This window comes from Ctenopharyngodon idella, chromosome 6 (genome assembly GCF_019924925.1).
Source record: "Ctenopharyngodon idella isolate HZGC_01 chromosome 6, HZGC01, whole genome shotgun sequence".
Lineage (NCBI taxonomy): Eukaryota > Metazoa > Chordata > Actinopteri > Cypriniformes > Xenocyprididae > Ctenopharyngodon > Ctenopharyngodon idella.
Window position 1 is genome coordinate 4373908 of NC_067225.1, and position 14337 is coordinate 4388244.

General features: G+C 37.4%; 2 protein-coding genes across 4 annotated transcripts; both read left to right on the plus strand.

Moving 5' to 3' along the window:
- Window positions 1–3131: 3131 nt before the first annotated feature.
- On the plus strand, window positions 3132–6286 carry LOC127514305 (transcription factor Sp5). Its single transcript, XM_051897047.1, has 2 exons — window positions 3132–4495; window positions 4719–6286. Exons 1-2 carry the CDS (start codon window positions 4463–4465, stop codon window positions 5676–5678), a joined length of 993 nt encoding a protein of 330 aa, XP_051753007.1. The 5' UTR covers window positions 3132–4462; the 3' UTR covers window positions 5679–6286.
- Window positions 6287–6528: 242 nt separating this feature from the next.
- On the plus strand, window positions 6529–14017 carry erich2 (glutamate-rich 2). Of its 3 annotated transcripts, none has more exons than XM_051897049.1 (11): window positions 6529–6748; window positions 7653–7704; window positions 7900–7939; window positions 8108–8144; window positions 8295–8387; window positions 11126–11248; window positions 11523–11617; window positions 11772–11938; window positions 13131–13188; window positions 13283–13354; window positions 13683–14017. In XM_051897049.1, the coding sequence occupies exons 1-11, from the start codon at window positions 6741–6743 to the stop codon at window positions 13850–13852; spliced, it is 915 nt and encodes a 304-aa protein (XP_051753009.1). In that variant the 5' UTR covers window positions 6529–6740; the 3' UTR covers window positions 13853–14017. The 3 variants fall into 3 exon arrangements, with proteins under 3 accessions (XP_051753009.1, XP_051753010.1, XP_051753008.1); XM_051897050.1 differs by having other exon boundaries at window positions 6532–6748; window positions 11526–11617; XM_051897048.1 differs by lacking the exon at window positions 6529–6748 and having other exon boundaries at window positions 7416–7704.
- Window positions 14018–14337: the final 320 nt, after the last annotated feature.

Consider the following 14337-nt stretch of genomic DNA (forward strand, 5'->3'; position numbering starts at 1 on the left):
TGGTTAGGGACAGGTCTGGTGGTATGGGTAGGTTTAAGGATGAGTTAAGGTGTAAGGGAATGGTCAAAAGTGTGATTATTGATGTAATTACATGCAGGTATTTTTAAATATAAGTACAATGTAATAACATATGAGTGCATTGTATCAAATGATTCATATAAATGTTCGTAGATAGTCATTAAAGACACTTGACCTGATGGTCATGGTATATGTCAAGTACTCACAGGCAATACTGCAAATATTATAAATGCCACTCACACAGATGCAGCTAATTGGCCCAGAACTCTTCTGACTGGTCTGTGTCCGATCTGCTCCAATAACCATTACCATAGGAATAATTACAGACTAGACTCAATGTTATCATTCCTCTCTCTCTCTCTCTCTCTCTCTCTCTCTCTCATTCCCTCTTTCTTGTGTCTCTCTCTGTGTCCCTCAAAGGAAGGGTCCAATGTAAAATGGGTCACTCTCACACCCTTGAGTGCGTGTTGAAAGCCTTCTGAATCTATTAACAGGCATATCTTCCTCCCAAAGCTCTTCTGACCCGGATAACATGCTTCTTTTTTTTTAATTGTCATGCCTAGAGAATTCAACATTTGCAATAAAGAACTGCTTTTTGCTGGGAAGACATGTGGAATCCAGCCCTCCAATAACCCGATGCTTCCCTCTGGCTTATGAATAAGGTTACATATGAGTGTTTAACATGCACATAAAAACATGAGGGGTTTTTTCCTTGTGTGTTGCATCTAAAGTGTAGCACACAGTTGAATATTTCTGTTTAAATTTAGCTCAACTTTCCTGCTTATAGGTTAAAGGTGGTTCTGATTTTAGAAAATCGCACTTCAAAGCATATCAGAACATTTCTGCACTATCACTATTGCTCTTTGAGTCACACATTACACACATTATAATATTCAGCAGTATTATTGATTTGACTGCACCGACACTATTGAGAAATGAACTGAGCTGGGATGCGTTTATCAAAAGCATCGTTAGCCAACTAACATCTCAAGTTCCGTCATTATTAATATAGTTCAAAGATTTGGTGTTTCCCACAACCATAGTTCAAACGAACATTCGCAAACAACATTGCAAACTTGTGTGGTTGAAACGACAGCTCTCGAGCTGTGGTTAGAATCATAGTTTCTTGTTTTTAAGACATGTGGACTTAAAGCTACAGTCCGTAACTTTTTTTGGTTAAAAACTATCCAAGCAAGTACATAACCAGCCAGTGTTCAAAACTATCTCCTTACCTTAGCCCGATTCACAACAGTAAGCTTGTAATAATGTTTCCTAATCCGGATGGTACTGGTGGGTTTCCGCTGGAAATTCGAGCATGCAGCCGTTCGTTTTTGCATCATTACATCACTTCTGTTTACATAAAGAAGGAGTCACAGCTAGTAGGCATGTATATGGCATGTGAGGATGCTACAGGCGGCAGATCATTTATAGCCTTTTCTCACAGCAGCTGCAATAATTAAACTTATCATTTTGAAGGCAGATTGTAATCCGGAAAGGTCCAAATGACAATCATCAGTGACAACTGGAGATTCACCCGTAGTCAAAAGCGAAAGACTTCGGACTGTGGAGTGGCTACAGAAATTGAAATATATGTAGTACAGTAATATTGAAATATTGAAGTACAGTATCCACACAAATGTGTTGACTGACAGCAAACATTAGATTCATCCGCGCTGAGGAGCCGTGCCGGAGCACAACCCACGTAAAGATGATAATTGCACGAATAACTGCAATTGCAGGTTTCAAACAGAGATGGCGACAAAGAGGCAAAACTTCTGGACTGCAGCTTTAATAAATCATTATCTTATCATTATCTTACATTAAGTACAATGTCTATATTTTATTATGAATATATACAAATGTCATTTACAACAGATTTTAAGCACCGTTTTTGAAGAGTGCGCATGTATGTATACGTGCTCTATGTAAGAACGAGCTTATGAATGAATCTAGAAATAAACCAAAATAACTGAGAAAAATGAGAATTAGTCCTCCGATGCCATGTCTGTACTTTATAGCAAAAAATCTAGCATTAATTTGATCTCAAACTGATTCATTGAAAGAAGTTATTACTCCACCACCTGCATGACATCATTCACCAATGTGGCACATGGCTGAACGACAGGTTTGAGACAATACGGTTTCAGGAAACAGTTGTGACTAGTTGATTTGTTCAATGATGCATCGTACTATGGTACTGAAGCAGCGATTTACGTTGTTGTACTGGAAACGCAGCCCAGGACGATGACATCGCTGTTTTCTCCAGAGCTGTGTTATAGCTAAATTGAAGTCGTTCCATAATTGATGAACTTTACTCAGTTATTGAACCAAACTGAATCAACACTGAACTGACCTCAGCTGAACAATGACACTTTTGTGTTTTTAGAGCTGCTTTACAGCAGAATTGAATTCTTTTTGCATCATTGAATCGTTATTTTCCTGTTTATCCCTGTAAAGCTGCTTTGAAACAATCTGCATTATAAAGTGCTATAGAAATAAATCTGATTTGACTATTTTATTTTATTTCTATATAAGGAACTGAATCACAATTAGTTATTTTGATTTTGACAATCAGTTCTAATATTTCATGTATACTTTTATGTTTATTTATTTATTTTGCACTCTTCAACAAAAATATATAGTCAAACATTACACTTTTACTGAAAAAACTAATCACAATTAGTTATTTTAATATTGACAAGCAGTCCCAATATTTTTGTTTGTTTGTTTGTTTTTGTATATTATTTACTATTGCACTTTGAGTCACTTTGAATAAAAGTGTCTGGCAACTTAATAAATCATATGTGAGAAAATCATGGAAGAAATTAAACTGAATTGAAATGAAATTGCTGAATTTTCAAAAACAAAGGTTCCATTAAACCTAACAATTTCATTTTCAAATACAGTATAATTTCCTAGAGGAAATATTGTATTGCTCACAGGTTTTCTCCTCATTAAAGCATCTTGTAGAAGGTAAAAACTTTGTCTCTGAGGTTTCTCCTAAAATTCCTTAGGTGAAAAAAATAGACCTAAATGTTGACAAGTATAGAGCTATATAATTGGAAAGATTTGATGAAAGTGACAGTACACACACCTTTAAGCAGACCGGGAAAATCATACCACACACACACTAACCTCCAGCCCACAGTTCATGACCCAGGGCTAAACTACTCAGCGATTCTGCGGCAGAACTCTGGCTTTTAAACACAAAACCAGGCTTCACCTCAAAGGTTCACTAGGGAAACAGGAGAGAACTATCACATTACTGGGGGAAACTTTTAAATTAAAGAGACCCAAGTTGGAGGGCCTTCATGTAGGCCTGAGAGAACAATGGCTGCTTTCTGTCTTCTTGAAACTTCAAAGCTCTGTGCGGTTAAACGAACAGAGTTCTGCTTTGTTGTGGAAAGCCACAGATGTTGCTCTAGTTCTAGACACCCTTGTAAGCACTTCAAGAGGTATTCAATAGCCTCAGCCTCCCACACGCTGCCTCTTAACCGTGTCCTTCGCTCTCACTCCGTCATAGTGAATGGATCGGCAGGTTTCCATGCTGTTCTTTTTAAAATCCTTCCTTGTAATATCATTAAACTTTAAACATCTTATGAAATGTTAAATTCAAATTTTCACAAAAATACAATTAACAATTGAATAAAGCCTATATACATAATATAAAACTTTAAAGTTTTGTGTTCAATGTGTTTTATATTTGTTTTATATGTTTGACAAGGCAAAAGTGAATTCAAATCTTGGATTGTTCTAGAAAAACAGTTCTAGAAGGTTTTAGGAGGTGCTACTTACTTATAAGCAGTAGCCTTTGTTATATGGTTGTTCCAATTTTTTTATCTGGCGTGACCTTTTTTTTTAAACGTAGAGGAATTTGGGTGTTTAAGCAAAAGTTCATCGATTTATGATACAGGAAATCTTTTATTTGAGTTATAACCCTATTGTGCAACTTTTCCAATTTTGCTACAGTGGGGTAACTTTATCCAACTAATATGCAGTACCCAAAGAAAATAATTATACATTTCTATACATAAGCCACAATTACTGTATGTTTTTAGTGGCATATACCCTATCTTTTTATTATTTCTTTGATCCATTCACTTAATCCAGATTAATTAATTGCACCTCCTTCAACGCTCCCCATCTCACCCTCCAAATAATCAATTCTTTTATTATCCAAAGCAGCAAACACTCAAAGGATTTGAGCTCTTTCGTTATTCTTTGATGATTGGGCAGCGGTAATCTTCAAAGGCAAAACTCTTCATTCTGACTGGCTGGAGTTGTGATCAAACTCAATGAAATGATGCCAGTGTGTTCACTTTGCTACAAGATTATCCCGTGAGTTGTTGCGCGGCATTAAAGAGGCGCACCGGTGCGCAAACACAGTTATAAGGATTCTATATCGAGAAGTCTTCATTGGTGTGGCATAACTGCGGTTGCCATAATGCGCAATGACCCACTGCAAGCTTTCCTTCAGGTGCGTAAAAAGTGATGTTCTCTGATATGAAATGTGTCAAACTTGTCATTTTGATGTATTTTGCTTGCATGTTGATTTGGGAGAGATTAGTTAATAGGCTCTAAGCATGGTACCAGTGGTTCTCACTCCCTAAATAAGGAAGGAATCCTAAATGTGCCAGAAACAGGAATGAATTAGAGTGGCAATCATTCCAGCACAAATTATACGTATTTATATTTCGTAGGATCGGACTCCAAACTCCACCCCAGAATCCATCAAAGGATCCCCCTTGATGTTACTCGAAGACACCTGTAATCGCATTGGCCATTCCCGTGCATCCGGATCCATGGAGCACCAGCAGCACGTCCCATATGAAGGTTCCCCACCTAAGCTCTTCCATCCCTGGAGAAGTGATGGTTCCACACATGCAACTTTTTCCTCTGATTGTGGCGTGAGGCTGGCGCAGCACATCCAGACCTCGTTAAATCCACACCACGAAATGCCACTGACACCTCCGGCGGAGCACTATGACTTCTCACCCCTGAAGATGTTGCCTTGTCCATCAGCATGCTCCTCCTCATACGCTTCTCTTCCCACGTCCATTTCAACTTACGTACCCACGCACAGTGGACTTGTGCATCATCCGCAGAGACATTTGGCACGGGAGGATATACAATGGTGGACCCTACAAGACGCCGGCGCTGCCAATCACTCCTCAACACATCATTTTCAGATCCCCCGCGGGTGGGTTCTGGGTCACCCAGAGTTCGGCCAGTATCAGTCCCAAATCGCCACCCTGCTGCACTCCAAGTCGAGGAAATGCCGGAGATGCATGTGCCCCAACTGCCAGAAGACCACCGACGCGCCGGGAAAGAGAAAGCAGCACGTGTGCCACATGCCGGGCTGCGGGAAGGTGTATGGCAAGACGTCGCACCTGAAGGCGCATCTGAGGTGGCACGCAGGCGAACGCCCGTTCGTTTGCAGCTGGATGTTCTGCGGGAAGAGCTTCACGCGCTCTGACGAGCTCCAGAGGCACCTGCGCACGCACACCGGTGAAAAGCGCTTCACGTGCCCGGACTGCTCCAAACGCTTCATGCGCAGTGACCATCTCGCCAAACACCTGAAGACGCACCTGATGAGGAAGAACAGACCACTATATCCCATGCTGGATCACATGAACAAAACTTTTGAACATAAGTCTTAGACTGTCTACTTTTTGTGAGCACTTCATGAAGTTTGGGAGAGTGGAGCTTGTTGTCACAACTGCTATACTATTTCAGTAAATATACAATTTTGGGGCTAAAGTTACACCAAGGTTTATTTTTTTTAGCAGTGTTTTTAATTCAAGTTGAATTCAAACACAGATCGGGGAAAGTTGTCACATTTGTGTTTAAATGTTACAATACAATAAATACAATACAATAAATATTTACTAATTTATTAATTACAAAATTTGATGGCTAAAACAGTAAGTTGATGTATGTTACCCCCTTGATGTATGTTACCTTGTACATTTCTGCTGTTTCATCAATTGTTTCAGAATTGTTTAAATATAGCAGAAAAGCATGGCAGGATCCACTGAGACATCTTACCCCATATAGTGTGACAACATGCTCAAAACATGTCAGGACTTTAAGGTAATTGTCTATACAGACCCTAAGAAATATTAAAGTAATGTGTGGAAACTAGCGAAAGTTTCCCCTATGCAATGTGATGTCATTGTACAGGCAAAAACTTCAGCTAAGTAAAAGTGTTCATTTGTATTTACCTTCTTTAAAAAAAAAAAAAAAAAAAAAAAAAACTTACATGTTTATCAAATGTACACTACATTGTTGTTTAGCACACCAAAAATGCGCAATTTTATTCACTTTTTATTAACTTAGACGTTAAAATCCTATAGCCTAATAATAATGTATATAGTTTGTTGTTATTATTATTGTTAAATAATGAATACATTATTGTATGCTGTAATTATGTGTAAAACAAATTTATTATTATAGGTAGCAAGTGTTACGCACGATGTTGGTTCCGGAAGGATAATGTTGCACTCGGTTTATTTGGAGGTGACGCCTCCAGTTGCTATGGAAACAGCACGCTTGCCCTCTCAAACTGCAACAGGGCATCAGAAAGTCAAACGAAACTTCCGAAAAGTATTACTGTAGGTCTAAAATTTTATGACAAGCTTTATTAAAAAAAATAATTACCCGTTCAGCTCTCAAGTACAGTCGGTATATCCTATAAAAAGAGAGACAGACACTTCGCACAGATGAACAGGTAAGAACGTTCATAATATAGCCTATGGCATTTTAATGTGTTATCCGACTTATTTTACATAAGTTGTTCTACGTTATTTTTTAAACAGTTTATACCTGTTTTCCATTTGATACATTCGCTCTGTGAAAGTGATCAAAGCTTAAAACATTCAACAGACTCTAGAGTTACAGGCAGCGCATCAAGACTTAAAGGCACAGATCACCCACTCATTTCTCACTCTCAAGTTGTTCCAAACCTGTATGAGTTTCTTCCCAGCAAACATTGGTCCGACGGCAACGTCGTGTCCCTGGCCAATAACAGTCGCGGTAGGATAAAAAAATGTAACACAGAACATTTCCTAAAAATGCATTCAGATACGTTTCATAACTTTCATTTTTTTCACTATTTTTCAACTATGACGGGACGTGTCGGAGGGACGTCTTTTCATTGGTCATTAAACGTCCAAATGTTTGCTGGGTTTCTTCTGTTGAACACAAAAGAAGATATTTTGAAGAATGTTGGTAACCAAACTGTTGATGGGCCCCATTGACATGGAAGTCAGTGGCTACCGTCAACTGTTTGATTACCAACATTCTTCAAAATATCTTCTTTTGTGTTCAACAGAAGAAAGAAGCTTATACAGGTTTAGAAACAACTTGAGGGTTAGTAAATGATGACAGAAGACAGATCTACCTTTAAGACAGATCTACCTATTAACTATAATGTTAAAATAACATCAGGGCACATACAGGTTAAAACTGGGCCCTTGTGTATTTTTACATTAACTCAACATAAACACACAAATTGTGTTTTAAACATTTGTATAATTTCAGTTACTCTTTAAAAGGCTTTTCACAATGGCTTTGCATGTCTGCATTTCTTTAACATCAAAATACTTTTTAAATATTTTATTATTAATGATAAGATTACAGTGTGTCGGGCGACCATCAGAAGTCTCATCAAAAGGCAATGAAAAGGTCAGTGGTAGCAGGACAATCTACATATGGTGGTGATTTCTGTTCCAGTTTTTGATTTGTATATTGTTCTTTCTTTCATATCATGAGACAAACTGTATATCTTGATCATTTTAGTATTTTAGTAATATATAGAATTTTACTGCGTTGATTTGGCTTTAATCTTGTTAACATTTGGCTTTTTTTCTATTTCTAAAGGAGGTTGCACCCTTAAAACCAGTGATTGGCAGCTTAGCAGGTACAATAATCAATTTGCAGGAAATAATTTCTATCAATACATATACGCTATAGCACCTGCTTTCTAAGATTAGGCATTTACACGCACATGACGACAATCTTCCTTGGTTTCCTTAAGGGTTATTTTTCATCTGAAAGGTTAAATGACGTTGCATCCTTTGTTCTGTAGATCCAGTGGCAAAAGAATCAGTGGAATGGAAACCAAAGTAGGTTTAAAAATGTGTTACTAACACTGATGGCTGGATTTTCAGAGCAGTGAAAGGTCTTTTGGATATTATATACAATATGCTTTAGTTGCTTTAAAAAACACATTTGCATCAAATGTATTCGGTGCTTTGGTTTGATTTTATGTATAGGCAGCAGAAACCAAAACCCAGTGGAAAGACAAAAGAACAGGATTTCTCTATAAACTCTGAGACAACAAAAATCAAAGCTCCAAGTTCCACAAGGTAAAGCATTTTATACAAGTGATTAATGAACATGAATTGCACATGCAGCTCTCAGTTGACTTTGCTTGCATAGATGAAGTAATGTTCATATATGAGACTTTAATGCAGGGGTGTCCAAACTTTTTTAAAAGGGGGCCAGATTCGATGTCATGGACACATCTGGGGGCCGGTTCTTACATGTTTTGTTACTTGAAAACATGACAGATTTGACAAAAGCTTGAGCTGACAGTAGAGTAGCTTGAGATAAGACACAGAGGTAAATTTAATACACAAACAATATCTGTAAAACTTTTAACAACCTTGTTTTTAAAGGGTGAAATTTAAATATTAGAGTTAGAACTCTATTATCATTTAAATTAAAAAGTACTCTAATTAGATCACCACAGGTAAAACCACACATGGCACCTCACTACATGGTAAATATATATATATATATATAGAATGGCTTTATGGTATTTAGTCTGAAACACAGTTAATATAAATACAAATGCACAAAACTGCAAGTTTATGACAAAAAATAGCTTGCAATTTGGCCTTTATTACTCATTTAATACATGTTTACATTAAAAATGAAATAAAATGAGATATTAACCTACATTTCTGACAAAATACAGTTAGTGTTACCACAGTAAATCCATGATAAATGTTGTTGAATTGTTGGTTGAAAAATATTCTAACTGGATCAGCTCAATGTTTCTCCTGATTTGCACGTTAGTGTTGTTGATAAAGTCAGTGCTGTTTCAACTGACTTTAAACTGAATTAAATCACAAAGAGATTTGTAGCTTGTACCTGAGACCTCTACGCCGAACTCAAACACTTCTCACTGGCTGTTTAGTGGTTGTGTGATCGAGACACTCAGCAAGTAAACACATTTGTGAGCTTGTGAGTCGCGCGCAGTGCGCACAAGTAGCAATGTTTTGTTCCGCTTTTGGCGCATTTCCCTGGCCTAAAATCTAGTACTGCCCCCTTGTGTTGACATTGTGAAACTGCACAATTTGTAAATTATGCGTGGCAGGCCACTTAAAATATATATTAATAGACAAGCTGCGGGCCGTTTGAAAATCATCCCCGGGCCGCAGTTTGGACACCCCTGCTTTAATGTATTAAAAACAGAGTTCTGTCATAAAACTCTAAATGGCGCAGGCTGATCTAGGTCCTTCACTCAATCTGTTAGCAATCACATCGTTCTCTATAGGGCACAGCTGATTGGTTCCTACTGTATCAGTAGCCAATGAGCTCGCCTCTCAACCTTCAAATACTTAGCAGTGCAAGCTCACTAGCAGTTGCAGTGAGCTTTCAGAAACCCTCCACCTTCCCCAGCTCCACCTGTATAGATCTGTTACGGGTATGCTATATTGTACAGCAGCAGCAGGGCTTGACATTAATGCTTGTCTGGGACAAGTGGATTTTTTGAAGAGGCAAGTGAAAGAGAATTTTACTTGCCCGACCAGACAAGTAGCCTGATTAAAATGTCAATGACAAAAAAAAAACAACAACTAGGGAATCACCAAAACACGAGAATGATTCGGATTTTATTTCATTTAGTGTAAGTGCCAATTGATAGAGGATAAATAATATATAATGTATAATGTACTGACAGTAAGGTTGCGCCGTTGAGGGTTGCGCAGTTTCGAGGAGAAATCGAAACAAATGAGCGCCGCACACACAAAGAAACTCAGTTAACATACTGCTGTAAAAATTCAAAATGTGGAGTTTTATATTTATAATGTATGACACTGTTACAACGTATGACACTGTTACTGTTACATTACACGACCAAGAGTGCTGTTTTCCTGAATACCATCATGATTGAAAATGTGACACTTCATACAACAGATTTCATACAACAGTTCAACAAGTAGTTAAAATTAAATCACTTACATTTTAGACACAATATTGACTGTTTTTGTTCTGTTTCAGCAGCGAAAATAGTTCAAAACAAAGATCACAGCAGAAGCATAGCACATATGACAGCAACACTCAACTATTTTTTCATTACTGAATGATTCAGCGTTTTGAACAATCAGTTGAGTCAAAGATTCAATGACCCATTCATAAACAACTGCCTTATTCTCGAATGAATAAGCCGTTTGAACAAATCTTTGAATGAATGACTCAATGACTCACTCACTAAGAAGATCACTTGCTGCCACCTACTGGAGGTTTAGTTTCATGTTTAAAAGTATTATTCTTTCCAACATTTTTAATTTGTATATTAAAAAAAAATATTTAAACAATCTCATAATATTATTTAATGCAGCTGTAATTTTTGAACAAATTTAAGAATTTAAAATGAAAGATGAAGCATACATTTAATAGGATTAGGGGGGGAAATGCCCTTTATAAAGGTTAAAGAAAAAACGGCCTCGGGGTAAATATCACAAATATGCAGATTTGAATATGTCAAAGCTGATAGAACACTGATGAGAATATTGCTTTAGAATAAATTATATTTACAATACAAAAAATCTAATGACCGATTTACTTCCCCGAAGGACAAGCACATGACAATAATAATGTCGAGCCCTGAGCAGCATGTCTTACTTGCTCACAGCAGCATGTTGTGTATGTATTGGCAGTAGTAAGTCCCGTACTTGCTCTGCAGCAGCAGATCTATTCCGCCAAGACCAAACACATCAACACTGTCGTATCATTACCATGCCAAGTACTCCGAGAGTTGACATGACAGAATTACACTTCAACCATCATTTAGATGCTTTGGTTTGATTTTGTGTAGGCAACAGAAAGCAAAACCCAGCGGAAAGAGAGAAGAGCAGGATTCCTCTACAAAGACAGAGGGGCATCCTTCCCAAAACTCTGAAACATCAAATACCACGCTCAAAGGACACAATTCCAAGAGGTAAAAGAATGTTATATTTGAAAATAATAACTAAAAGTGACAGTTGTCTATACTAGATCATTATGACAGATGTATGATACTGAGAGGAATAAAGAAACAAGCTTATTTTTAATTTGAGTGTATCAGTGGCTTTTTGTATTCCGGTCAACATGCTCTTTGGGTCATGCATGGGATGTGGTTTATGGGCCGTACATGCATAAAGCAGGGAAGCTGATGGCATTCATTCGCTCCAGTGATCTCTAATAGTTTACCTTTTATCACCCATTTTTTTCAGCAGCAGAGGGTATAATGCTTCTAAAGCTCCGTCCTTCAGAAATGTAACCACGCATGGACATAAACTACCTAAACAGGTCCCCCCTATTATGACAGGTACTGAATCTGTTTTATCCTTTAGTCCTTTTCAACACATTTATTGTTCAACCCAGTTGTCTCACAGTTCCTGAAGCATTTTGTGATGCCCATGGGCTCCAGTACAAATACAGCAGGTCCAAAAAAGATTTTCTTTTTCTTATTTAAACATTAGAAAAGCAAGGAGAATGTGAAGTCCAGTCAGAAAGTGTGCATGAACTACATATCCAGGCCCCTCAAGTAGTGCCGTCTGCAAATGACCAGGATCCTCATGAGACGCAAAGTGAAGAGGAAGAAAATGAGAGCGCAGAAGGACACGTGCCCCTAGAACTGTTTGCAGAGGTACACGTCATGTACATTTACATTTAGCAGATGCTTTTATCCAAAGCGACTTACAAAAAAGGAACAAAAGCAATGCCAATTAGATTAAAGGGATAGTTCACTCAAAAATGAAAATTATCCCAAGATTTACTCACCCTGAAGCCAACCTAGGTGTATATCTTCTTTCAGATGAACACAATCAGAGATATATTTAAAAAATATCCTGGCTCTTCCAAGCTTTATAATGGTAGTGAATGAGTGGCGAGATTTTGAAGCCTAAAAAAATGCATCCATCCTTCATAAAAATAATTCATCCGGCTCCTGGGGGTTAATAAAGGCCTTCTGAAGTGAAGGGTGGGTTTGTGTAAGAAAAATATCCATATTTAAAACTTTATTAACTAAAATGACTACCTTCCGGCAGACGACTGTACGCATACTGCGAAAGAGTAACCCCTGACGCGATGTATGACACAGGATGTAGGAGTATTATAAGCTTAGGCGCCTCTCGCGGTTCAAACAAATAGGGCTGTGCAGCAAACTCAAGCTCCTTTTCTCTTATATCCGAATTCTCCAACATTTCTCTATAAAATGTCTTGTTTTAGACTTCTAATTCGTAACCAGTGTTTTGTTTTGCTCTATCCTCTGTGCCTCCGCGTTCATCATTACGTCATGGGTCGGGTCAGGGGTTACTCTTCCACCGCAAATCGATGCATACGGCCATCTGCCGGAAGCTAGTTACTGTAGTTATAAAGTTTTATATATGGATATTTTTCTTAGAAAAACCCATTGCTTCACTTCAGAAGACCTATATGAACCCCCTGGAGCCGGATGGATTATTTTTATGAAGGATGCATGCATTTTTTGGGGCTTCAAAATCTCACCCCCATTCACTACCATTATAAAGCTTGAAAAAGTCAGGATATTTTTAAAATATATCTCCGATTGTGTTCGTCTGAAAGAAGATAGTCAAATACACCTAGGATGGCTTGAGGGTGAGTAAATCATGGGATAGTTTTCATTTTTGGGTGAACTATCCCTTTAAGAAGGAAGCAAGCTAGAAAAGAGGAGAAATGCAGTGAAGAAATAGTAGTTCTGATGTGTTTGAAAATGGCTGTAAGTATCAAAAGACACTTTTTATTTAATATGGACTCTTGTTGTTGGCTTATTGAGATGCAGCTAAACGAATGTTCTGTTTGTGTTTCTATGAATTCAGTTTCTACAGGCTGTGATGACAAAGAATTATCAACTTGCCAAGAAGCTCTGTCAGATGAGTAAGTAGCCATTTGAATTAGTATTGTTTACTATAATATTGTTATTTGGCATTTCTTACATCATGATACTGATGTTTTCATTCTTTAAATTTAGTTTTAATTTATGAGCCTCAAAACTCAGAGGCCAAGAGCTTCCTGCCTCTCATTGAAGAAAAATTACTGATAGGTAAGTTCATAATCTATCTATCTATCACTGTCTGTTTATTTTTGACATGGTAGTTCCACTTTGCTTTGACCCTAAAATTGAAGAATTTACATTTTTATGACAAAACCTTAAGCTTTACTACAACTTTCCTCTTTAGTAGTTAAATTAACATAGATATAGCCTATTTATCTCTAAATTGCTTTAAACAAAAATGTTTTGTGAAGCACTAGACATGAATGAAAATTAAAACAAATTCATTAGAAGCAATGTTCCAAATGGGTAACTTTAATAATGAAATCCAAATGTGTTGAATTCACCTTTTTCATCTGGATATCATCATAAATTCTAGAAACGGAGGATGAATCATATGATGATGATGAATCTGATGAATTTGACACATCTGATGATGATGATGATGAAGACGACGTTGAGGATGATGACGATGAGTCCTCAGATAGCTCTGACACAGATGAAGAGTCCACTGAAAGCACAGACGATACATTATCATCTTCATCATAAATAAACAAAAGCAAACAATGTAGTGTGGCGCGTCCTAAGCACGCGCGGTAATGTTTTGCTATTAATATGTCTTATGCTTATAAACAGTGTGTGACGTGTCCAGAATATCATGTATGCACAGTTATGTCAAATACTGACTGGACATTAAATTATATTCTGCGTGAATTGTAATATATATGTCTTAGGACAAAAAATAGCTATTTGCTACTTCACTTTTTCTGTTTAGTTATTCAGAAGGCGCAAGACATTTTAGCGCCATCTGATGGAGGAAAACGAACACTATTGTTTCACACATTTCACCGGGGCCAGTTGTCAAAAAAGCTAATCTCAGCAACTATACCTATTATTTTGAGTGAGAAGTCCAATTATAGAGAAGTCCTACAAATGGTTTTTTTTTTTCTTCCTCTTGTATGTTGAATCCAAACTTCTTCGAAATTCTCTTAAAGAAGAATTTTTGTGAATTTTTATCCTAGCTATTTTTGTAA